This window comes from Plectropomus leopardus, chromosome 3 (genome assembly GCF_026936395.1).
Source record: "Plectropomus leopardus strain MGB_pleo_1.0 chromosome 3, ASM2693639v1, whole genome shotgun sequence".
NCBI lineage: Eukaryota > Metazoa > Chordata > Actinopteri > Perciformes > Serranidae > Plectropomus > Plectropomus leopardus.
This window is the reverse complement of record NC_142178.1, coordinates 8,350,659-8,373,014: the sequence shown is the minus strand read 5'-3', so window position 1 is coordinate 8,373,014 and position 22,356 is coordinate 8,350,659. Positions and strand designations below refer to the sequence as shown.

The 22,356-nt window shown below is 37.2% G+C and overlaps 3 protein-coding genes and 1 long non-coding RNA gene across 6 annotated transcripts; 1 reads left to right on the top strand and 3 right to left on the bottom strand.

The window, feature by feature from the left end:
- Positions 1-172: 172 nt before the first annotated feature.
- On the bottom strand, positions 173-9,545 carry LOC148189891 (immunoglobulin kappa light chain-like). Its single transcript, XM_088075113.1, has 5 exons — positions 9,355-9,545; positions 8,939-9,264; positions 3,280-3,415; positions 1,373-1,681; positions 173-643 (listed from the first exon to the last, which is right to left on the bottom strand). Exons 1-5 carry the CDS (start codon positions 9,395-9,397, stop codon positions 489-491), a joined length of 969 nt encoding a protein of 322 aa, XP_087931239.1. The 5' UTR covers positions 9,398-9,545; the 3' UTR covers positions 173-488.
- Positions 9,546-11,230: 1,685 nt separating this feature from the next.
- On the bottom strand, positions 11,231-15,457 carry LOC148189889 (uncharacterized). Of its 3 annotated transcripts, XR_015776192.1 has the most exons (5): positions 15,082-15,457; positions 14,322-14,407; positions 12,812-12,896; positions 12,632-12,708; positions 11,231-11,698 (listed from the first exon to the last, which is right to left on the bottom strand). XR_015776192.1 is itself a non-coding variant. In XM_088075480.1 (4 exons), the coding sequence occupies exons 1-4, from the start codon at positions 15,109-15,111 to the stop codon at positions 11,400-11,402; spliced, it is 492 nt and encodes a 163-aa protein (XP_087931606.1). In that variant the 5' UTR covers positions 15,112-15,252; the 3' UTR covers positions 11,232-11,399. The 3 variants fall into 3 exon arrangements, 2 of the variants coding, with proteins under 2 accessions (XP_087931606.1, XP_087931607.1); XM_088075480.1 differs by lacking the exon at positions 12,812-12,896 and having other exon boundaries at positions 11,232-11,698; positions 15,082-15,252; XM_088075481.1 differs by lacking the exon at positions 12,812-12,896 and having other exon boundaries at positions 11,232-11,695; positions 15,082-15,252.
- Positions 12,622-14,479, top strand: LOC148189890 (uncharacterized). The gene is made up of 2 exons (XR_015776193.1): positions 12,622-12,909; positions 14,287-14,479. It is a non-coding gene; the product is annotated as an uncharacterized LOC148189890 (long non-coding RNA).
- A 1,693-nt stretch (positions 15,458-17,150) lies between the features above and the next one.
- On the bottom strand, positions 17,151-22,356 carry LOC148189888 (immunoglobulin kappa light chain-like). The gene is made up of 6 exons (XM_088075476.1): positions 22,299-22,356; positions 21,891-22,206; positions 20,492-20,535; positions 18,781-19,089; positions 17,992-18,066; positions 17,151-17,669 (listed from the first exon to the last, which is right to left on the bottom strand). Exons 1-6 carry the CDS (start codon positions 22,339-22,341, stop codon positions 17,521-17,523), a joined length of 936 nt encoding a protein of 311 aa, XP_087931602.1. The 5' UTR covers positions 22,342-22,356; the 3' UTR covers positions 17,151-17,520.

The following is a 22,356-nucleotide window of genomic DNA, read 5'->3' as shown; positions in this document are numbered from 1 at the left end:
GCTTCTGTTCTAATCTTCCTGTGTATTTGTACTTGGTGCTGTGTTTAAGTATATTTGCAGGGACTCAAAACCAGTCAAATGACTTGCAGTCGTCAACATACGCGGCTAATGAAGCTGATTCTGTTTCTGATTATTTGCTTTGAGGCCAAAAAAAGTTCCATAAAAACAAGGATGTTTACACAAACACTTTATTTTTTCCGTTTATAAAGGATGTTATAGAAGGAATTTTACAAAGCTGTCACACTATGCATATTGTTTTACAAAGAAAAGCAAAAATACTATAAACAATAACACATCTACCAGACAGCCAATGATTCAGCTTATTTTTTTTATAATTATAAAAGTCACAACTAAAAGTGGAAATAAACAAATGAATGAAAATATCACTGCAAAGAATTTGCACTTAATTGCTTGTACATAAAAGAGATATATTTATCAACCAACCACAACACGTCATAACTGATATTTGTGAATACTGAACAAAGTGATTAATGATGAGATAAGAAACAAAGGCTGCAGTTTAAAGGGAAACATTGGGCATTGAAGGAGAAGCAGCAGTTGATCTTACAGTCAGCTTGCTGCAGAGCTGGCAGGTCTGCTGGCTCTCTCTCTGCAGGACAGGAGGCTGCTGGAGCTGGAACCTCTGAAACAGAAAAGGAGTGAAATGTTTGGGTTTGCATTAACCCTCAAATGCACTAATTGAAACTGCAAATATAAAAAAAAATTCAAATGGAAACACACTGATTTAATAAAAACATTTATCTCAAGAGTTTTTATGCTCTCATGAGCTGATATTTCAGGAGATTAAAGAAACCATATGTTGCAAAACTGTGGTGGAAACAATTATTGGCGTTTATAGGTCACATGATGCAGCCAGCACTACAAGAGGTGTTATTACATCTTATAACTCTTCAAAAGTTGAGCAGATCAGCTGTAAAGTTTGAATTCACAATTCCTCTGTGTAATGTTGGACAATCACCTCTCAGAAATCCCTCGTGAAAGGATATGTCTTTCCATCATTGCTCACATAACACACCTACATCACCTTCGATTGGAAATAATGACGGCCAGTGTATTTCTAGATGACAGCTGGTGTGGTGGCTGCAATAGAAATAAACCTGCTGATGCTTTGAACATCCATCGCCATGTTTCTTGGAACGTTAATCGCGAGAGGAGAAGTCACATCACTCAATGGAAAGGCAGTCGTCTTTTTTAATTGTGTTTATAGACATTTCTAAAATATTGCTTAATGTTTTGTGCACATCTGTAATGGAAACCCGCCTAGTGAGAAATGTCAGTCCTCTGCTCTCTCTGACAGCGTCTCCACATGAAGCTGAATCACTGCTGAACACAGTCACCAAATCTTCATTACCTTGTTCTGTTTGGGCCTTCACTGCGCCCCCCTCGTGCTGCACGTAGCAGTGATATTTATATGTGCTGTTCTCTGGCTGATGGATCAGCAAGATGGAGGCGGTGCGTCCCGACTCTCTGAGCTCCAGCTGCTCTCCGTCATCAGGGCTCAGATCCACCAGAGTACCACTCTCCCTCCCTCTTTTCCAGGAGAACTTGACCTCAGGAGGAAACATGGCTGAGGCCAGACACAGCAGGGAGCTCCGCCCCTCCAGGTGGACTGTGGGTGCTGCTGGGTACACGCTCACCACGGGCTGCACTACCTGCTCATCTGAAGTTTGACAGCAGCAACAAGCAGCACAGACACACATTCACACAGTCAGCAGCAGCTTACAGCTCTGCACTGCATTCAGTCTGATCCTGGAAACTAAAGTACTCATCAGTACAGCACAAAGTTCACTACATGTACTGGATTCACCGTCATACTAAACACACTGAGAATATACTGTCAGCATGAGTTATAGAGGGACAAAAATATTATGTATTCAGTAATTCTTTATCACAATAAAGTCAAATGTTTATAATTATTATTATTTTTATTAATAGTAGTAGTAGCAGCAGTATTAGTAGTAGTAATAATATAATAAAATATAATATATCATAAGAGAATTTACTGTCACACAAAATTTTATTCTATTCTATTCTAAAATGAAACATTTTATGATCATACAGTGGAAACTAGTTTTTCTAGATAACGGTAATATACGAATTATTAATAAATTACATATTTTCAATTGCATAAAAACAGTTACTTCAATTACATGTTACATGTTATTACAATACATGCAAATTATTAGTTATGTAGCATATAGCTTAACAAAATTTCCTCAGAAAACTATAAATACCTTCATTTTTTTAATCCCCAGTGGGATGTTTAGATATGTTAAATCTAAATAAAAACAGTTTGTTATAATTAGATTAAATCTGATCACAATTGGGGATTTTATATAATAATATAATCCTGTCTAACATAATACAATAGCAGAATTTACTGTCCCACAAAAGAGAAGATAAAGCTTGAAACACAATTATAATTTTATTTATAACAATATAAGTTTATCATATTACATTTACCATCATGTAATTTAATAAAATTTCTTGAGATACAACATCAATGATGTAATTATGATAATGTTAACTTTTGTATACAACTACAATTATTTGGATACATAAAACATGAATAAGGCCATAATACATTTAAAACTAATATAAAGCCTACTTTTTATATTTAGGTTTTATTAAAAGTCAGTTAAAATGCAGATATATACATGTACCATTATTATACATCATTACAGAAATATATAAATTAGTTTAATTATAGTTTAAATATATAAATTAGTTTAATTCTGTGAATTGTAAAAACATATTAAGTATCCGATTAAATGTTTCAATGTCTTAAAGACATTTGTACCTCCATATGAATTGTAATATTCATGTGATACCATTTAAAATGTTGATTAAGTTGTATTAATTTCATTAACAACATATTACAGTTTCATACTTTTTATCATACATTTTCTGACACATTTGAAATTTTATTTTTTTATTTCTTATCATTTTAATTCATTATTTTTTCGTATTAATATTAGATAGTGCTGAGTTACTGAGGGGATCACACAATGTATATTTTTACAATTCCAAATCAGATTCATCTCCTGGAGAAATAAAGAATAACTTGAGTTGTGCGGTGAGATTTAAACATTTTTCTTTTAGGAATTATAAACCTGTTTATGTAACAATAGCTGCAAGAATACTCTACTGATGATGAAAAAAACTAAAGTAAAGTTTGAAGCAGCAGAGAATCATTAATAAAAACATTTTCAATTTGTTTAATAAAACAATTGAAGGAAAATAAATGTTTATTCTTACCTGTTACATAAAGTTTAGTTCCAGAGCCAAAGATCCTGATGTTTCTCACAGTGAGAGAGAGTAATACAAAAACCTGTCTGCTGCTGAATGTGTCGGCTGAGGTGAACGAGTCCCAAAAATGAACCAGTATCATATTTCAGCTCCATGATGTCGCTCTCTAATGTTCATATTAACACGACTGTCTCTTCTTTTTTTCCTTTATAGGAACATTAGCAGATTGTCTCTGTGGATCGCTGGTTCACACGTTCATGTTCCTCAGAGGATGAATCCTTCTGACTTTGGTAAGTTTGTATCCAGCACCATCATCAGCTCACATTTTTAAATTGTCCATCACGCTGATTTATGATGTACAGGCATGACATTATAGGTCTCAGTGCTGCAACAGAAAGAGTTGTGATCCTACACATGAGACCAAACAAAAGTTCACACAAACAAACACTTAAGAACTAAAACTATATTTAGGACAAATATTGTGAACAGATTCTTAACATCATCAAATATTTTTGGTAAACTGAACTTCAAAAATATTAAAGATAAAATTAACAATATTGGTTCAATGGGTTAGTTGTAAATTTGAATATAACCACTTAAGAATGAAGTCTTTGGGTGTATGTACAGTATATTTCATATTGATATAATTAAACTTTGTTTTAAAATCTTCAAATATCTTGTATATCAACATTATGTCACATGTGGTCATGAGACATTTCTTTGTTGATGTCTAAAAATGTTACAGGTCATCATCTGGGGACCATAACCGGCAAAGGTACATTACTTTTCTTTCCTATGAAAAGTAATGTACCTTAATTCATACGTATCCCACACAATCATACGTCAGTTATTTGTGCATTAATCATGTACTTAGGAAGGCTGTGATCACATGATCAATGTGCTGATGGGAGAAATAAAGGAAATAAAAATAAAAATAAATATATCATATGAGCCAGCAGATTGGATTAATTCATTTTAACATCTTTTTCTAAATACTGATTTATCTGTCTTAAGTGATTCAGTGAGGCATTTATTCCTCTTGATTTAATCTGATGGAAGATAAAAAAAATCTGGGTCATGATGACGCGAAATACAACATCTAAAGAGCATTCTTGTCACCACAAAAATATTCAAGTTTGTGGTAAATTTAGTACCAAAAAATAACAAATCCACTACCTACCTCAGTCTTTTAAAGTAGCTGTCATCAAACCTCTTCTAAAGAAGCCCACTCTCGATCCTGAGATTTTAGCTAACTATAGACCGATATCTAATCTCCCCTTTATTTCTAAAATCATTGAGAGAGTGGTTGCTCATCAACTCTGTGACTTTTTCCAAGATAATAGTTTATTCGAGGACTTTCAGTCAGGCTTCAGAGTTCATCATAGTACAGAGACAGCACTTGCAAAAATTAATAACGACTTATTCATCACTTCTGACACGGGTCTGGTCTCTGTTTTAATCCTATTAGATCTCAGTGCCGCATTTGACACCATTGACCATCAAATCTTACTGCACAGACAGGAAAACTTAATTGGCCTTAAAAGAATGGCACTCGCCTGGTTTAAGTCATACTTATCAGATCGTTCCCAATTTGTTCACATCAATAATTAACCCTCCGCACATACTAAGGTCTGCTTTGGAGTGCCACAAGGTTCGATGCCTGGACCAATCCTTTTTACTTTATATATGCTTCCTCTAGGCAACATAATTAGAAAACACTCTATATACTCACTCACTCACCATAAATTTCCATTGTTATGCTGACGATACGCAATTATATCTATCTATGAAACCAGATTAAACTGATCAGCTATCTAGACTTCAAACATGTCTTATGGACATAAAAGCCTGGATGAGCCATAATTTCCTGATGATGTATTCAGACAAAACTGAAGTTATTGTTCTTGGCCCCAAACACCTCAGAAGCTCCCTTTCCAACAGTGTAATTTCTCTAGATGGCATTACCTTGGCCTCTAGCACAACTGTAAGGAACCTCTGAGTTTTATTTGATCAAGATTTATCTTTTGCCTCCCATATAAAACAAACTTCAAGGACGGCTTTCTTTCACTTGCGTAACATTGCAAAAATTAGACATATCCTGTCCCAAACAGATGCTGAAAAATTAGTACATGCATTTGTCACCTCTAGGCTGGATTACTGTAACTCCCTATGATTTGGTTGCCCCAACAAATCTCCTAGGTCTCTCCAACTGGTGCAGAACACTGCTGCTCGTGTTTTAACGGGAAGCAAGAAAAGGGATCATATTTCTCCTGTTTTAGCTTCTCTGCACTGGCTCCCTGTGAAATCCAGGATTGAATTTAAAATCCTCCTCCTTACTTACAAAGCTCTAAATGGTCAGGCTCCGTCCTATCTGTCACAGCTCATAGTTCCTTACCAACCCTCAAGATCACTGCGCTCAGAAAATGCAGGGTTACTTGTGGTTCCCAAAGTTTCCAAAAGTAGGTTAGGAACCAGAGCCTTCAGTTACCACGCTCCTCTCCTATGGAACCATCTTCCAGTTTCGGTCAGGGAGGCAGACACCGTTTCAGCTTTTAAGGGTAGACTTAAGACCTTCCTCTTTGATAAAGCTTATAATTAGGGCTGCCTCAGTTGCCTGGACCAGCCCATAGTTAGGCTGACATAGGTTTAACCTGCTGGGGGACTTCCCCTGATACACTGAGCTCCTTTCCTTCTCTCAATGCCGCCATCAGAAATCATGCATGTCTGTTAACTGCATTGCCGTTTGCAAGCTCAGCTTAGCCTCAGTAGTTTAGCTTAGCCTAACATCTGTGATAGCCATGTGGTACTCTCACTACCTGGGGCTCGCGATCACAGAGCCTGGGTCTGTTGAATTGCACGACGCTAATCCTGTTGCCTCTCGGGAAAATTCCTGCTCCCTTGTTTCCTTGTTTTCCTGGATCCTGGCCGTAACCTTGACTGTGCCTGACCGTGGTGATAGCTGTGCTGATGCTGTGACCCTGCCTTTGGTTGTGCTCGTGCTGTGGCTGTACTGATACCGTGCCCCCCGCTCGCCCTGATCGTGGTCTGGTCCTGGTTGCACCAATGCTGTGATCTTGCCTTTGGACACCTCCTTATCACCATATGCATGAGACTGTTATCATCATCCTCAACATCATCATAGAGTGTAATTAATAATTTCACACCTACCATTATTGTATTATGACATGCATCGGTTTCCATTATTGCCGTGCCTCTCTCCCCCTCTTTCCTTTTTTGCCATGATTGTATTTCATTTGTTATTTACAACATCTATTGCACGTTTGTCCGTCCTGGAAGAGGGATCCCTCATCACCCTCTACCGCTCTTCCTGAGGTTTCTTCCTTTTTTTCCCCGTTACAAGGGTCCTTTTTCGGGAGTTTTTCCTTGGGTGATGTGAGGGTCTAAGGGCAGAGGGATGTCGTACACTGTAAAGCCCTCTGAGGCAAACCATGTTTTGTGATAATGTGCTCTATAAATAAAATTGACTTGACTTGACTTGACTTACATGTCTGTTCAGCCACAAAGAGAAACACTGGTGAAGCCACTGCAGCTCCACTCATCCTGTAAAAACTCTTATTGTGTTTGACTCAGGGGCCAGAGGTTTGGGCCAAAAAGTCCTCCAAATGAAATAACAAAATATGCAGATTGTAAGTGACCTTTAAAGGAATTGCAGATTGCAAACTGCGACCAGCTGAAACTTCTCCTGATTAGAATTCCTTCAGTGTTCATAATTCAGGTTTTTATTGGATGCCGAGTTTCTCCAACACTGTTTGGCTCGTTGGAGACAGACCACTAGCCCAGCATCTGCTGGTGTGTATTCACACTTTTTTTCTGAGCTGGACATGATTGGATATTTAGGAAGTTTTAACCCTGAATCCACTTTTATAATTGTACTTTTGTCATTTATAAATTTTAAGGGACAGTGTGCACTGATCCACACTGAAACACATATAAATGCACCCAAGTTAGCTGGGGAGCTAGTTTTCACTGGTAGTCCCTTGGCTGATGGTAAAAACATCCTAAAATAACAGTATGTACAATGGTTAAGACAAACAACATTATGATAAAAAAGACACACAATATAGTTAAACATGTACAAGTTAAGAATACGCAACACAATTTAACAATATGAGAGGATAAAATCCAAATAGCAGATAATGCAGGCACAGAAAATTAGGTCAAATTAGCCAAAATCAGTGCTGACATTGTTGGTCAGCTTAAGTCTTTTCCTCTCCAAAACAAGTGGACCAGGATATTAAAACAGGTAAAAACACAGAATAGAGTAGTTTCATGTTACAAATCAGAGTTTCTTTAATGCTGTTTGGCATTTAAGAGACGGGATGTTAACTCACCTGTTAATGTGTGCTCACCTTTTCTCTGATCCAGACATTCAGGAGGTTTTTACTGGGAGCCGAATTACCAGCAGAGGTCTCTTCCTCTCCAGAACAAATGGACCCAGTGATCAAAAGCTGTAAAAACACTGAATGAAGCAGTTTTTCCTTTAAAAAATCTGTGTTTTTCTGATGCTGCTTGTTGCAGAGGGGCTGCTAACCATGGTGGCTGATGGGAAAACAAAAATGGCCCTCTCTAGAGTAAGTGTTTGGTTTGTCCGTTCTGGGCTACTGTAGAAACATGGAGGTTCAACATGGCGGACTCTGAAGATATTCCCACTTAATTTGGATTTTCAGGTTGTTATCAATCAAAGAAAATAGATTTATATAATATTCCATTTCTGCAATATTATTACTTAAACTTAACCTCCCCAACTTTTTGCTAAAAACGTAACTCTACATTTAGAAAGTAACATCATTTGTGGGGCACTTATTCGTAAGATATCATACAAACATGTTTCTGAGGATACTTTGATGATAAACATCCTCTGTGGATGTGACAGAAATCAGGCCAACAATTGTCTTGTTCTGGATCAAAGTTTTGGTTGGATGGAACGACTGAGCCAAACGTCCCACTGCTCACAGAGAAAACCTGGATTAATCCAAAAACATTTCCCAAATCTTCTGAGGGAGAATTATCATAAATCCAAGAAATCAGTTGTGTCATATTTCGAAATGAAATTATCTGCTAAAATCTTTCAAAAAAAGGAGTGCAAGAAATGTGTCTTTGAAGCTTTTATTGTGAAAGAAACACAGGAAGTTTACACATTAAGAGCAGATCAGTATTATGAGGACGATCAGACTTTATTCCTGCAGCAGTCACACAGAGGATTTTCATCTTTATCAAAATGTAAATGCTTGTTTTTGTATTTATTGTTATGAGAAATTTAGATCAGACACTGCTAATCAAAGATTACTTCTTTATGTTTTTATCTAATTTATTTGTGTTTTTCATTTAATTTAAATGTTCTGTTTTTGTTATCTTTTGAAATTATTTCACCACTGTTTGTCTGTGCTGCTCTAAACCTGCTGAAAAATATAATGAAAATATTTTAAAATATAATGTTAAATATATATATAAATAATATATATAAATAAAGATAAATAGATAAATTAAGATTCCAGTAAAGAAAATAAATTCCTTAGTTGAGTGTGCTTGTGACTCTGGCTGAGCTGGAGGTGAAATGTGTGAACCTGGGCTGTGGTTTGCTGCTCTCCTCCTGTCACAAACACTGTGTGACATCTGTTGTTGGTTTTTGTACGGGCTGCAGGGATCATTTCTCTCTGTGGGACCTCCAACAGTAGCAGTAGTAAGTGGCTGAATGACTGAGTTCAACTCTCTGGATCCTCAACTCACAGACTTTCTGTTCATACACAGCTGAGAAATCATCTTTCTGAGGATGATTGGAATATCCAACTTTACCATCACTTCTGTCAATACCCAGAATCCATGTGAATGTTTCTGAGTCTCTCTTCTGGAACCAGAATACAAAGGTGCCACACTGCTCATCGCCTCGACAGCTGAAGGAGACGTTATCACCGACTCTCCTGGTCAGTGTTAAATCATCCTGAATCAGCTGATCTGCTGCCATGGCAACCAGCGCTGCAGACACAGACAGGTACATGAAGGTGAGTGTGACAGTGTCTGTTAAAGGTGGACTTTGTTGGCTCCTGATTGGCTGGAAACACTCACCTGAACACAGACAGCACAGAGCAGCAGCTGGGAGGAAAAGCATGTTGTGCAGTGGTGTTTCCTCTGCTCAACCTGCGGAGAAGTGGAGCTCTGACGCAGCTGAGGCCAAACGAGGACGAGCTGTGAGATCAGACGAGGGCCACGTGGTCTCTAACAGGTCCTCACACCTCCCATCAGCCCCTGTGGCGAAACATTAGAGAGACAAAAGATACAAACTCAGGTGATTTTAACAGTGAAGATGATGAATTCAAGTATTACGTATAAAAAACTTTTTTTATTTTTGTCAAAGTGAGAAATTCTGTTTGTGTTCAAACTTCAAATTTCTGTTTCTGTTAAAGAAAAATGTTACTATGAGCCAGCAGATGGGATTCATTTGTTATTTCATTTATCTTTTGTAGCCCTGTGGCTCTTATTTCATTCTTTTATTTACAGAAATTAAAGTGTTTGAAGTTGATAATAAATAATAATCCATAAGGTGTAAATATGTTTTAAAAATGTTGTATTATAACATGTTAAAAAGTCATTCTATGTACAGTTAAAAAGTCAGAGGTTAAGGGGTGGTGTTAGTTTTAGAAAACAATTCATAGGGTGATAGGCACAAAGAGCAGGAGACAGTGTTAATTTTTGGTGCAGTGTAGCATCCTCTCATTCTCTCATCTTTGTACCATCAGTCCTGAGCCAATCCTGTCCTCACCTTGTTCAGGTAGGAGGTGCTTAGCGTCAACTATGGCGCATCAAAGATGATAGCAGCAGAGCTGTTTTATCGGTGTTGAGCACGAGAGCTGTAAGCTGTAAAGTAAAAACACTCTAAACTCCCAAGACTGATGAAGAGTCGTTACATGGTTGAAGTGTGTGTACTCTGAGAAGCTGCCAGAGGTAAATTGATGTGTCTTATGTACTTATTGTTATTTGAAATGTGTAAAAACGAGCTAAAATGCTAATCGCTGCTAGCCGTTAGCTCAGCATGCTCATAGCCTGTTCATACTGTTGATTTTGCATTGCGGCTAGCAATTGCTAATGGTGTCGTTTATATACTGTGGGTTTTCGCCACGAGCTGGCCTGTAGCGCTGATATTAAAAGGAGTTATTTGATTCAGGACTGGACATTTGCCATAAGGGTGAGAGTGAGGACCGGGAGAGCCCTGGACCGGGAGGGAGAGACTGTAGCTGCTGTACTGGAGAGCGTGTTTCCTGCCTCGTGGTGCTGCTCGCTTCACCCTGACCGCTGAAACTACATCATGCCCTCTGCCCTTTTTCCCCATCCCCCACATCTCTGACTGTTGGATTTGTAAGTACTTTTGCACGTGCTCTTTTAGTTTGCGCTGTTAACTCAGTGAAACGGCCTTTCGTTTTTGGCCTCACCGCTCACGAGCATCGACCGGGCCTGCAACGTTTTATTTTATTTTTCATTTTCGTTAATAGCCCGGTGTGAGTGTGTGTGTGAGTGTGGGCTATGGACATTTTAGCTTATGGTCATTTTCATTCATTTTCACCTTCCTTCACTGATCTAATGTGGGTCAAACTGCGAGATCCTTGTGTGGGTTTTGGACATTGTTCCCAGTACACATTTAAAGGTCAACAGTGAACCAGTTAACTAATTTGAATAACATTCCATAACTGTAATAAATAACTGTGACTGTTCAACTAATTCTGTGTTTTAATTATAAGGTTAATACTTTGTGGTTACTTAAAATACAGGTTAGTCAGAACACTTTAAAGGGGAAGTACCTAGATTTGTGCTGCTTCTTAGATATTATTGGAGGCACCGTCAAATTATTCCATATTCTTATTTAGGTCCTTACTGGCATATTGCGCCAAATCCAGACGAACTCAGGCCCCGTTCCAGTGTACTACAACACCCCAATCGATTGTCAATCACTGCTAATTAGCTACCTGGGGCAGAGGGAGGTGAAGACAGACTGATGCCCTGTCTCATGTCAGCTACTGATGGAGAAACAGATCAAGTACCATCCCTCCTTTACCACCTCCTCTGCTCCTGCACTCTCTGTGACGGTGAGGATGAGTGACAGCAGCGTGGAGGAGAACTCAGATAGATGGAGAGGGGAGTGACAGGACGCATCCATCACTTCCTGGTTTTGCTGGTCTGCGTTCATCTTCTCCCTCTCCTTCTTTCTCATGTTGCTGGGAGACACGGAGGGACAGACAGGAGCGGAGACAGACACACAGGAGGTGGCCATCACTACTCCATGGCCTCCTGGTTCTCTTGGTCTGCGCTGATGTCCTCGCTGGCCTCTTTGCCCTCCTTGCTCCTCTTGCTCTTCTTGTGTTTGTGCCTCCGGTGGCTGTCGCCCTCCTCGCTGTCGTGCCTCCTCCTGCTACTGCTGCTAATGGAAGGAGAAGGACGAGAGTGAGAAAAGGGCAGAGGAGGTGAGGAGAGGAAGAGGAAAGAGATGAGAGGAAGAGGAAAGTGCAGAAAGAAGGGGAGATAAAGAGGTTAGGCAGGAGAGAGAGACGAGACGACAGGATCAATGGGTGAAAGAAAGAAAAGGTGAAGTGAAATGGAGACGGACAAAAGGGTGAAGAAAACAGAGAGGGAGCATGGTGCCAAATTACAACAAGGGAGGTGATTTTAGGTGAAAGACAGAGTTTGAGACAACAGAAATAAAACAAAACATTGTTTGGATGATTTCAGCCAGATATGAGAAGCTGCTTTTGTGCGCATCGCTGGCACATTTTGAAAACTGTAGAGCTAACCTCAGCTTTATGAGTTATTGATAACCGTCTCAAGATTGTTGATGTTTCCAGCTGACTTGTTTTAAAACAAATATAATATAAAAAACGTTTTAAGGTATTACATGTTATTTACATAGGCTACATGATGTCAGAAAAACTGAGTCTAAAGGTCATTCAAGTAAAAGACATGGAAACAAACAAACAAACAAAAAACAGCATTGTTCTTATTTTATTATTTTATTCATCTTCTCAAGCAGTATATTCTTACTTTTAGTGTTACAATCAGGCCTGTCACAATAACTACTTTGGTTGGACGATATATTATTCCAGAAATAAACAATATAACAATATTATTATCATTCTGAAATGTGAGATTTTATGCCAGTGCCATCATGATTATATAAGAGCATAATAATGCCTGTAAGCTCTTTCAAACAGCAACATTATAATTATTAAGAATATTCAGACACTGGGATAGGAATATGAAAAAAACAAGATCAGTCATTGGATGCACAGAAGCCGTAAATCAAAGTAATGGATAATTTAAAAGTGCTACCTGATGATGGTTCTGGATAAAAACTTACCAAAGTCAGAAGGATTCATCCTCTGAGGAACATGAACGTGTTTACCAACAATCCACAGAGAAAATCTGCTAATGTTTCTATAAAGAAAAAAAAGAAGAGACAGTCGTGTTAATATGAACATTAGAGAGCGACATCATGGAGCTGAAATATGATACTGGTTCATTTTTGGGACTCGTTCACCTCAGCCGACACATTCAGCAGCAGACAGGTGTTTGTATTACTCTCTCTCACTGTGAGAAACGTGATCTTTGGCTCTGGAACTAAACTTTATGTAACAGGTAAGAAAAAACATTTATTTTCCTTCAGTTTGTTTTATTTAACAAATTGAAAATGTTTTGGTTTTTTTTAATGAGTCTCTGCTGCTTCAGGCTTTACGTGTTATTTTTTTTCATAATTAGTAGATAATTATTGTTACATAAAGAGATTCATAATTCCCACACAAAACAACAACAGAAAAGGATGTTAAAATCTCACTGCACAACTCAATTCATATCGAAAAAGTATTTTAGAAATCTTAAAATATATACAGTATTAGATTCTGTTGGTAATTCAGTGTAAAAAAAACGATATATATGTCAAAGAAATGTTTAATAAAAAGCATATATTAAATATGTTTAAAGAAATTTAAAAATGTAAGTCATTCATTTAGTATGCTGTATGATGATGCATATATCTTTTAGACTTTCAAACACTGAAAGAGATAATAAATATGATGTTACCATGAGAAGAATTTTGCATACTAATTTATACATTTCTATGATAATATATAATAATGACACATACAAAGCCTAGCTGTTAACTGACTTTAAATACATATAAATGGGAGGCTTTATGATTATTTGAACAATCTCAAGTGTATTGTATTATATTATTAGATATAAAAAATTATACAAAATGATATCATATATATATTATATAAATGATATTATGTAGATTAAACAGTGTTTATTTATGTTTGATTTATTAAGAAGTATCATTGTAGTTGTGTACAAAAGTTTAAATTGTGGTTATGAAGTTCTTAATGTCTTTATTTGTTTCTTTAGAAATTAGAGTTAATTGATATTAAATAAAACATGTTAGATAATTAAAGGTACAATTGTATTTCATGTGAAGATGAATATTTAATTTAATATTCAATTTTTAGATTAACAACAGATTATGTTATGTTATGTTATGTTATGTTATGTTATGTTATGTTATGTTATGTTATGTTATATCTGAACATATCAATCGATCACTGGGTATAAAAGTTAAAATTGTTATGAAATGTGTAAAAAAACAAAGTAAATTAATGTATTAATTGTATTATATTAGTAGCAATAATTATAGTGAAAGTATGAACATATTATTTTGCTGCCTAGACATGTTTACTTTTTGCATTATTATTATTATTATTATTATTATTGGATGTTGCACATTGATATAATGAATTGCTGAACACATACTGAATATTTTTGTCCCTCTATAACTCATGCTGACAGTATATTCTCAGTGTGTTTAGTATGACGGTGAATCCAGTACATGTAGTGAACTTTGTGCTGTACTGATGAGTACTTTAGTTTCCAGGATCAGACTGAATGCAGTGCAGAGCTGTAAGCTGCTGCTGACTGTGTGAATGTGTGTCTGTGCTGCTTGTTGCTGCTGTCAAACTTCAGATGAGCAGGTAGTGCAGCCCGTGGTGAGCGTGTACCCAGCAGCACCCACAGTCCACCTGGAGGGGCGGAGCTCCCTGCTGTGTCTGGCCTCAGCCATGTTTCCTCCTGAGGTCAAGTTCTCCTGGAAAAGACGGAGTTAATGCCAAGAAATTCCTGCACGGCAAAAAGTAAATAAATTAATAAATAAATGTTTTTTAAAAAATTTAAAAAAGAAGTACCACCAACATTTTGATAAGTAACTGTATTATAATTACATATTTTTTCTCAGTAACTGATTTATTTATTTTGTAATGTAGGCTAACTTACTCCCTCAATGTTTGTGTTATTTTAGCTTTTTTTATTTTATATCAACAAAATCACGGAATATATTTTACTAACAAACATCTTCTAATACACTGTGTATGATATCTTAATGATCTCATTATCTGGAAAATGGTGATACTAGAGAACTTTTTTTTATTCATGTGCTTATTTTAAATATAATATTGAACATTTGAATATTTTCTTCATGTAATCAGCTTTACTTTTTGGTTTTAGTTGTTTTGTTTTTTTATCTAAATGCTTTGTGCTTTGGTGTATTTGTTTCAACATTTACTTGACTTTTTATCACATAAATAAATTTCATAAATGAAATTTGGTTTTGTCATTCTCAATTTTATTAGTATTAGCAGCAGTATTTTATTTTTGTATTTTTTATTACTTACTTTACAGGCTTTAGGGGTTTTTTTGGACCCTAAAGTGGAGACTGACGTGGGTAGGTATGTAAAAGTGGAGGCAGGGAGCTGACTGACTCACAGAATCATCTCCAGCATAGACGCAGCACATGGACAAACTCAGGCACTGAGGACACTGAGGCGCAACAGCGAGGAACACAGGAGTACCTGAGCACACAGAAACGTAAAAACACTAGTAAGTAAAAAATAAAATTCACGAGCAAACAACAAACACTGCAAAACTGGCAGCTTAAACCCTGAAGCCATTCAAAAACAAAACACTGAAGTCACAGAAACACTATCAGACTGTACACAATTAAGCAGCAAAGCAGTGGAGTGACGTCAAGCTTTATAAAGGCAGGCTGATGAGCTGAGTGGACACAGGTGTGTCTTATCTGCTGCTGCAGGAGGAGCACGCCACACCTCCTGCCACACACAGGCCTGCAGGACAGAGAACACACAACAGAGAGAGAACACATGCAAAAATACACTAAACCAAAACCAATGCAGAATGAAGTATATCTAGAAATGGAATATTTTGGAGTCAATTAATTTTGCTCAAAAAAGCACTTAAAGCTCCTAATTTGCCTCCCAAGTTAACTCCTGGAGCTCCTTACTTCATGAACTAATTTATTTGATCAAAAAACCTCCAGATCCTCCAGACCAATCCTCCAATCAGAAAACACTCATATGTATGTTTTGGAGGGCACTAATAAGAAAGCTGTTTGTCATGTTTGTATGAGGACTTGTTGTTACTCATCAGCACCAAGTGTAAACTGTGAAGTGCAGCTCCCATGAGTGTTGCCTCCAGGTGGATGGTCATTGCTGCTCTTTGGGGGCTCAGTTCAACTGTGTGGGTGGAGGCTCAGTGAAAAAAAAGCTTCCAACAAGAGAAATGACAAACAGCCACAGAGAGGAAGAGGATCTGATAAATGTGAAGAGCAGCAGATATGAATCTGCTCTCTGTGGTTATTAGAACTCAAAAAAAAATGTTGACATCGAGTCAACACTTCCTCTCCGGCAGTAGACGGGCTGTGTGGGTTTCTGCTCTGCAGCCTTTCTCACAGTAATAACACAGTGACAGTTACAACCGTGCACTCAGCATCACTGTCTCAGCTTTGATCTGTGCTTTTAATCTGTAAGAGAAACATCTCAGAGCCTCAACTCAGAGCTGAGAAGCTGAAATAAAAGATCTGTTTAACCTGCTTAAATCTGCTCTGATCCCACTTTATTATCTCACACTAATTCTAGCAGAGCTGGCTCTCACTACAGCGTTCACATGGGAGGAATAACTCAATTACAATTAAAAATGGCAGCATGCTCTATGAAACTGGTGAATTTTAAAGTTTTTTAAGTTTTTCAGGGGGTTCAGCTTCCGGTCAGGGGTCTATTGATGGAAAACAGTGTCCTGGTTATTTTATTATTATTCATAGAGATTACAGAATAATGATGCTGTATCCAGACTTTGTATGTCTGTATTGTAAAATTACAACATATTACAGTACTTGAGGGAGAGAAACTGTGCTTAAAATCTTAACATCAAAAGAAAAAGTGTTTATGTGTTTATATCATTTACAATGAATAAATTAATTGTATTTTTTCGACAATGTATACATTTTATATTTCTTTGTGAAGCATTTCGTGATTCTGTCTTGAAATGTGTGCCACAGCTAAAAGTCATAATTTATATAATCAGCACCTGAACCAATCCATTTAGTCCTGATCAGGCTGTAATTGATAATTCAGAAAAATCTGATCATTTCATAACAGGTGTTTCTTTAAAGCAACTCGCTCTGCTGTTTGTCGATGTGTGTAAACAACAGTGTCATCAGCGTAGAGTTTTATATCGACACTGACACAAATATAAAAGGGGCTCAGGACCAAACCTGGTGGAACACCCACACCTACTGACTTGTATATAACAGCTGTGTATATATTTGCTTATTTTTGTTTAGTTTTGTTATCCTTGTTAAGCTGTGTGCTTCTGTTCTAATCTTCCTGTGTATTTGTACTTGGTGCTGTGTTTAACTATATTTGCAGCAACTCAAAACCAGAGTCAAATGACTTGCAGTCGTCAACATACACGGCTAATGAAGCTGATTCTGTTTCTGATTATTTGCTTTGAGGCCAAAAAAGTTCCATAAAAACAAGGATGTTTACACAAACACTTTATTTTTTCCGTTTATAAAGGATGTTATAGAAGGAATTTTACAAAGCTGTCACACTATGCATATTGTTTTACAAAGAAAAGCAAAAATACTATAAACAATTACACATCTACCAGGCAGCCAATAATTCAGCTTATTTTTTTATAATTATAAAAGTCACAACTAAAAGTGGAAAAAACAAATGAATGAAAATAACACTGCAAAGAATTTACACTTAATTGCTTGTACATAAAAGAGATATATTTAACAACCAACCACAACACGTCATGATTGATATTTGTGAATACTGAACAAAGTGATAAATGAGATGAAGTGATGAGACGTGATGGTGAGAAAAGGCGAGCGGAGAACAGTCAGTCAGCATGTGTGCAGTTGGTGGACGGTCCCTTGTTTCTGAGGAGGAGCAGCAGAGAGAGTCCACAGCAGTACACCAGACTCTTCACTGTCAGCAGTGTGTACAGCACACACAGCAGCTTCACCCTGCACTGAGACTGGAGGGTCACTGACACACAGACACACAGACAGACAGGTCATTCCTCTCTCCATACTGTTTCGCTTTTTAAATTTCCTCACAACATCATCATATTTTCATCAGTATCACTTGGACTTTTCCAGACAGAACCACCAGCTTTACATGAAGACAAGAACCAGCTTCAATCTGATCAGAAGTTCAAAGACTCTAATCAATTACAGCAAGTCACAGTCCCATCAAGCATTTTAGGTATGGAGCCAGGACAGCAACTCTTAATGATGAGATAAGAAACAAAGGCTGCAGTTTAAAGGGAAACATTGGGCATTGAAGGAGAAGCAGCAGTTGATCTTACAGTCAGCTTGCTGCAGAGCTGGCAGGTCTGCTGGCTCTCTCTCTGCAGGACAGGAGGCTGCTGGAGCTGGAACCTCTGAAACAGAAAAGGAGTGAAATGTTTGGGTTTCCATTAACCCTCAAATGCACTAACTGAAACTGTGAATATAAAATACGCCTAATGAAAACACATTGATTTAAAATAAAAAAAAAAAACTACCAACATTTTATCTTAACTTTTTATGCTCTCATGAGCTGATATTTCAGGAGATTAAAGAAACCATATGTCGCGTTTATAGGTCACATCTAGCAGCCAGCGCTACAAGAGGTGTTATTACATCCCATAACTCTTCAAAAGTTGAGCAGATCAGCTGTAAAGTTTGAATTCACAATTCCTCTGTGTAATTTTGGACAATCACCTCCCAGAAATCCCTGGTGTAAGGGCTTGTCTCTCTATCATTGCTCACATAACACACCTACATCACCTTCGATTGGAAATAATGACGGCCAGTGTATTTCTAGATGACAGCTGGTGTGGTGGCTGCAATAGAAATAAACCTGCTGATGCTTTGAACATCCATCGCCATGCTTCTTGGAACGTTAATCGCGAGAGGAGAAGTCACATCACTCAATGGAAAGGCAGTCATCTGTTTTAATTGTGTTTATAGACATTTCTAAAATATTGCTTAATTTTTGTGCACATCTGTAATGGAAACCCGCCTAGTGAGAAATGTCAGTCCTCTGCTCTCTCTGACAGCGTCTCCACATGAAGCTGAATCACTGCTGAACACAGTCACCAAATCTTCATTACCTTGTTCTGTTTGGGCCTTCACTGCGCCCCCCTCGTGCTGTACGTAGCAGTGATATTTATATGTGCTGTTCTCTGGCTGATGGATCAGCAAGATGGAGGCGGTGCGTCCCGACTCTCTGAGCTCCAGCTGCTCTCCGTCATCAGGGCTCAGATCCACCAGAGTACCACTCTCCCTCCGTCTTTTCCAGGAGAACTTGACCTCAGGAGGAAACATGGCTGAGGCCAGACACAGCAGGGAGCTCCGCCCCTCCAGGTGGACTGTGGGTGCTGCTGGGTACACGCTCACCACGGGCTGCACTACCTGCTCATCTGAAGTTTGACAGCAGCAACAAGCAGCACAGACACACATTCACACAGTCAGCAGCAGCTTACAGCTCTGCACTGCATTCAGTCTGATCCTGGAAACTAAAGTACTCATCAGTACAGCACAAAGTTCACTACATGTACTGGATTCACCGTCATACTAAACACACTGAGAATATACTGTCAGCATGAGTTATAGAGGGACAAAAATATTATGTAGTTATTATTTTATATTATATTATGATGACATTTATCTTCAGACAGTCAATCAACATAACAGTAATATACAAATTATTTAACAATCGCATGTTTTCTATCACATAAAATAGAGTTGTAATCTAAAATACATGTAAGTACAACACATTTACAACATATTTTAAAAAACGGGGATGTTTAGATATATCAAATGTAAATAGAAACTGTTTCTTAAAATAAGATTAAACCTGATCACCATGGGGGATTCTACATAATAATATTAACTGTCTAACATAATATAACAGCAGAATTTACTGTCCTACAAAAAAAGAGTCCCATTAAGATAAAATTTGAAATACAATTGTAATTTTATTCATTACAGTATAAGTTTATTATATTTTTGTATTTACCATCAAGTAATTTCATCAGATTTGTTAAGATAAAAGTGACTACATCAATGATTTAAATATGATAATGTTAACTTTTGTACACAACTACATTTATTTGGATCCATAAAACATGAATAAGGACGTAATATAATATAATATAAATAATAAAGAAATTTTGCAAAGTAATATATAGCCTCTTTTTTAAATTTAGGGTTAATTAAAAGTTAGTTAAAATGCAGATATATACATGTGCCATTATTATACATCATCACAGAAATATATAAATAAGTTAACAGAATTCTGGTAATTGTAATAACATATTAAGTATCTGATTAAATGTTTTAATATCTTAAATACATTTGTACTTCCATATGAATTGTAATATTCATGTGAGACATTTTACCATTTAAAATATGTTTATTAAATTGCATTAATTTCATAAGCAAAATATTACAATTTCATGCTTTTTATAATACATTTTCTGACACATCTTAAAATAATTTTAAAGTCGTATTTTGTATTAGATGGTATTGAGTCACTGAGGGGAACTTATTATATATATTTTTATATTTCCATTATCATACTTTTTAATATATAAATCAGATTCATCTCCTTTAAAAATAAATAATTACTTGAGTTGTGCTTTGAAATTAAAAAAAATCGTTTAGGAATTATGAACCTGTTAATGTAACAATAGCTGCAAGAATACTCTACTGATGATGAAAAAAACTAACGTTAAGCTTGAAGCAGCAGAGAATCATTAATAAAAACATTTTCAACTTGTTAAATAAAACAATTGAAGGAAAATAAATGTTTATTCTTACCTGTTACATACAGTTTAGTTCCAGAGCCAAAGACGTCGTCATTTCTCACAGTGAGAGAGAGTAATACAAAAACCTGTCTGCTGCTGAATGTGTCGGCTGAGGTGAACGAGTCCCAAAAATGAACCAGTATCATATTTCAGCTCCATGATGTCGCTCTCTAATGTTCATATTAACACGACTGTCTCTTCTTTTTTTTCCTTTATAGGAACATTAGCAGATTTTCTCTGTGGATCGCTGGTTCACACGTTCATGTTCCTCAGAGGATGAATCCTTCTGACTTTGGTAAGTTTGTATCCAGCACCATCATCAGCTCACATTTTTAAATTGTCCATTACTTTGATTTATGATGTATGTGTATCACATTAATGGATTCCTTTTGACAAAACCAGTGCTGCAACAGAAAGAGTTGAGATCCTCCTGCTTTCGAAATCAGTGCAACACATGAGATCAAAAAAAAGTTCAAACAAACAAATACTTAAGAGGGCTGCTAATCATGGTGGTTGATGGGAAAACAAAAATGGTCCTCTCTAGAGTAAGTGTTTGGTTTGTCCGTTCTGGGCTACTGTAGAAACATGGAGGTTCAACATGGCGGACTCTGAAGATATTCCTGCTTCATTCGGATTTTCAGGTTGTTATCAGTTAAAGAAAATATATTTATATTATATTCCATTTCTGGAATATTATTGCCTAAACTTAACCTCCCCAAATTTTTGCTACTTACTTACTTTGATGATAAACATCCTCTGTGGATGTGACAGAAATCAGGCCAACAATTGTCTTGTTCTGGGTCAAAGTTTTGGTTGGATGGAACGACTGAGCCAAACGTGCCACTGCTCACAGAGAAAACCTGGATTAATCCAAAAACATTTCCCAAATCTGCTGAGGGAGAATTATCATAAATCCAAGAAATCAGCTGTGTCATTTATTGAAACGAAATTATCTGCTAAAATCTGTTAAAAAAGGAGTGTAAGAAATGTGTCTTTGAAGCTTTTATTGTGAAAGAAACGCAGGAAGTTTACACATTAAGAGCAGATCAGTATTATGAGGAGGAATCGACTTTATTCCTGCTGCAGGTCACACAAAGGATTTGTGTTTTTCATTTAATTTAAATGTTCAGTTTTTCTTATCTTTTGAAATTATTTCACCACTGCTCTTCTGTGCTGCTCTAAACCTGCTGGAAAATATAATGAAAATATTTAAAAATATAATGTTGGATAAATTCTGATTCCAGTAAAGAAAATAAATTCCTTAGTTGAGTGTGCTTGTGACTCTGGCTGAGCTGGAGGTGAAATGTGTGAACCTGGGCTGTGGTTTGCTGCTCTCCTCCTGTCACAAACACTGTGTGACATCTGTTGTTGGTTTTTGTACGGGCTGCAGGGATCATTTCTCACTGTGGGACCTCCAACAGTAGCAGTAGTAAGTGGCTGAATGACTGAGTTCAACTCTCTGGATCCTCAACTCACAGACTTTCTGTTCATACACAGCTGAGAAATAATTTTTCTGAGGATGATTGGAATATTCAACTTTACCATCACTTCTGTCAATACCCAGAATCACTGTGAATGTTTCTGTGTCTCTCTTCTGGTACCAGACTATCCAGCTTCTATCATGACACTGCTCATCGCCTCGACAGCTGAAGGAGACGTTATCACCGACTCTCCTGGTCAGTGTTAAATCATCCTGAATCAGCTGATCTGCTGCCATGGCAACCAGCGCTGCAGAGACACAGACAGGTAGATGAAGGTGAGTGTGACAGTGTCTGTTAAAGGTGGACTTTGTTGGCTCCTGATTGGCTGGAAACACTCACCTGAACACAGACAGCACAGAGTAGCAGCTGGGAGGAAAAGCATGTTGTGCAGTGGTGT

Bases quoted from the DNA above. Each gene is read 5' to 3' on its own strand.
- LOC148189888 (XM_088075476.1), bottom strand. From the start codon at position 22,341: ATGCTTTTCCTCCCAGCTGCTACTCTGTGCTGTCTGTGTTCAG. The intron at 20,536-21,890 runs GTCCCACAGTGA...TCTCACTGTGAG, and splicing joins TACTACTGCTACTGTTGGAG to AAATGACGACGTCTTTGGCT. The intron at 18,067-18,780 runs GTAATGAAGATT...TTTCTGTTTCAG, and splicing joins GAAGGCCCAAACAGAACAAG to AGGTTCCAGCTCCAGCAGCC.
- LOC148189889 (XM_088075480.1), bottom strand. From the start codon at position 15,111: ATGTGCTGCGTCTATGCTGGAGATGATTCT. The intron at 14,408-15,081 runs GTGAGTCAGTCA...CGTCTTTTCCAG, and splicing joins TCTATGCTGGAGATGATTCT to GAGAACTTGACCTCAGGAGG. The intron at 11,699-12,631 runs GTAAGTTTTTAT...TCCTTCCATTAG, and splicing joins GATGAATCCTTCTGACTTTG to CAGCAGTAGCAGGAGGAGGC.
- LOC148189891 (XM_088075113.1), bottom strand. From the start codon at position 9,397: ATGCTTTTCCTCCCAGCTGCTGCTCTGTGCTGTCTGTGTTCAG. The intron at 3,416-8,938 runs TGATCCCTGCAG...TCATGGAGCTGA, and splicing joins GGAGGTCCCACAGAGAGAAA to AATATGATACTGGTTCATTT. The intron at 1,682-3,279 runs GTAAGAATAAAC...GTCAAACTTCAG, and splicing joins AACTAAACTTTATGTAACAG to ATGAGCAGGTAGTGCAGCCC.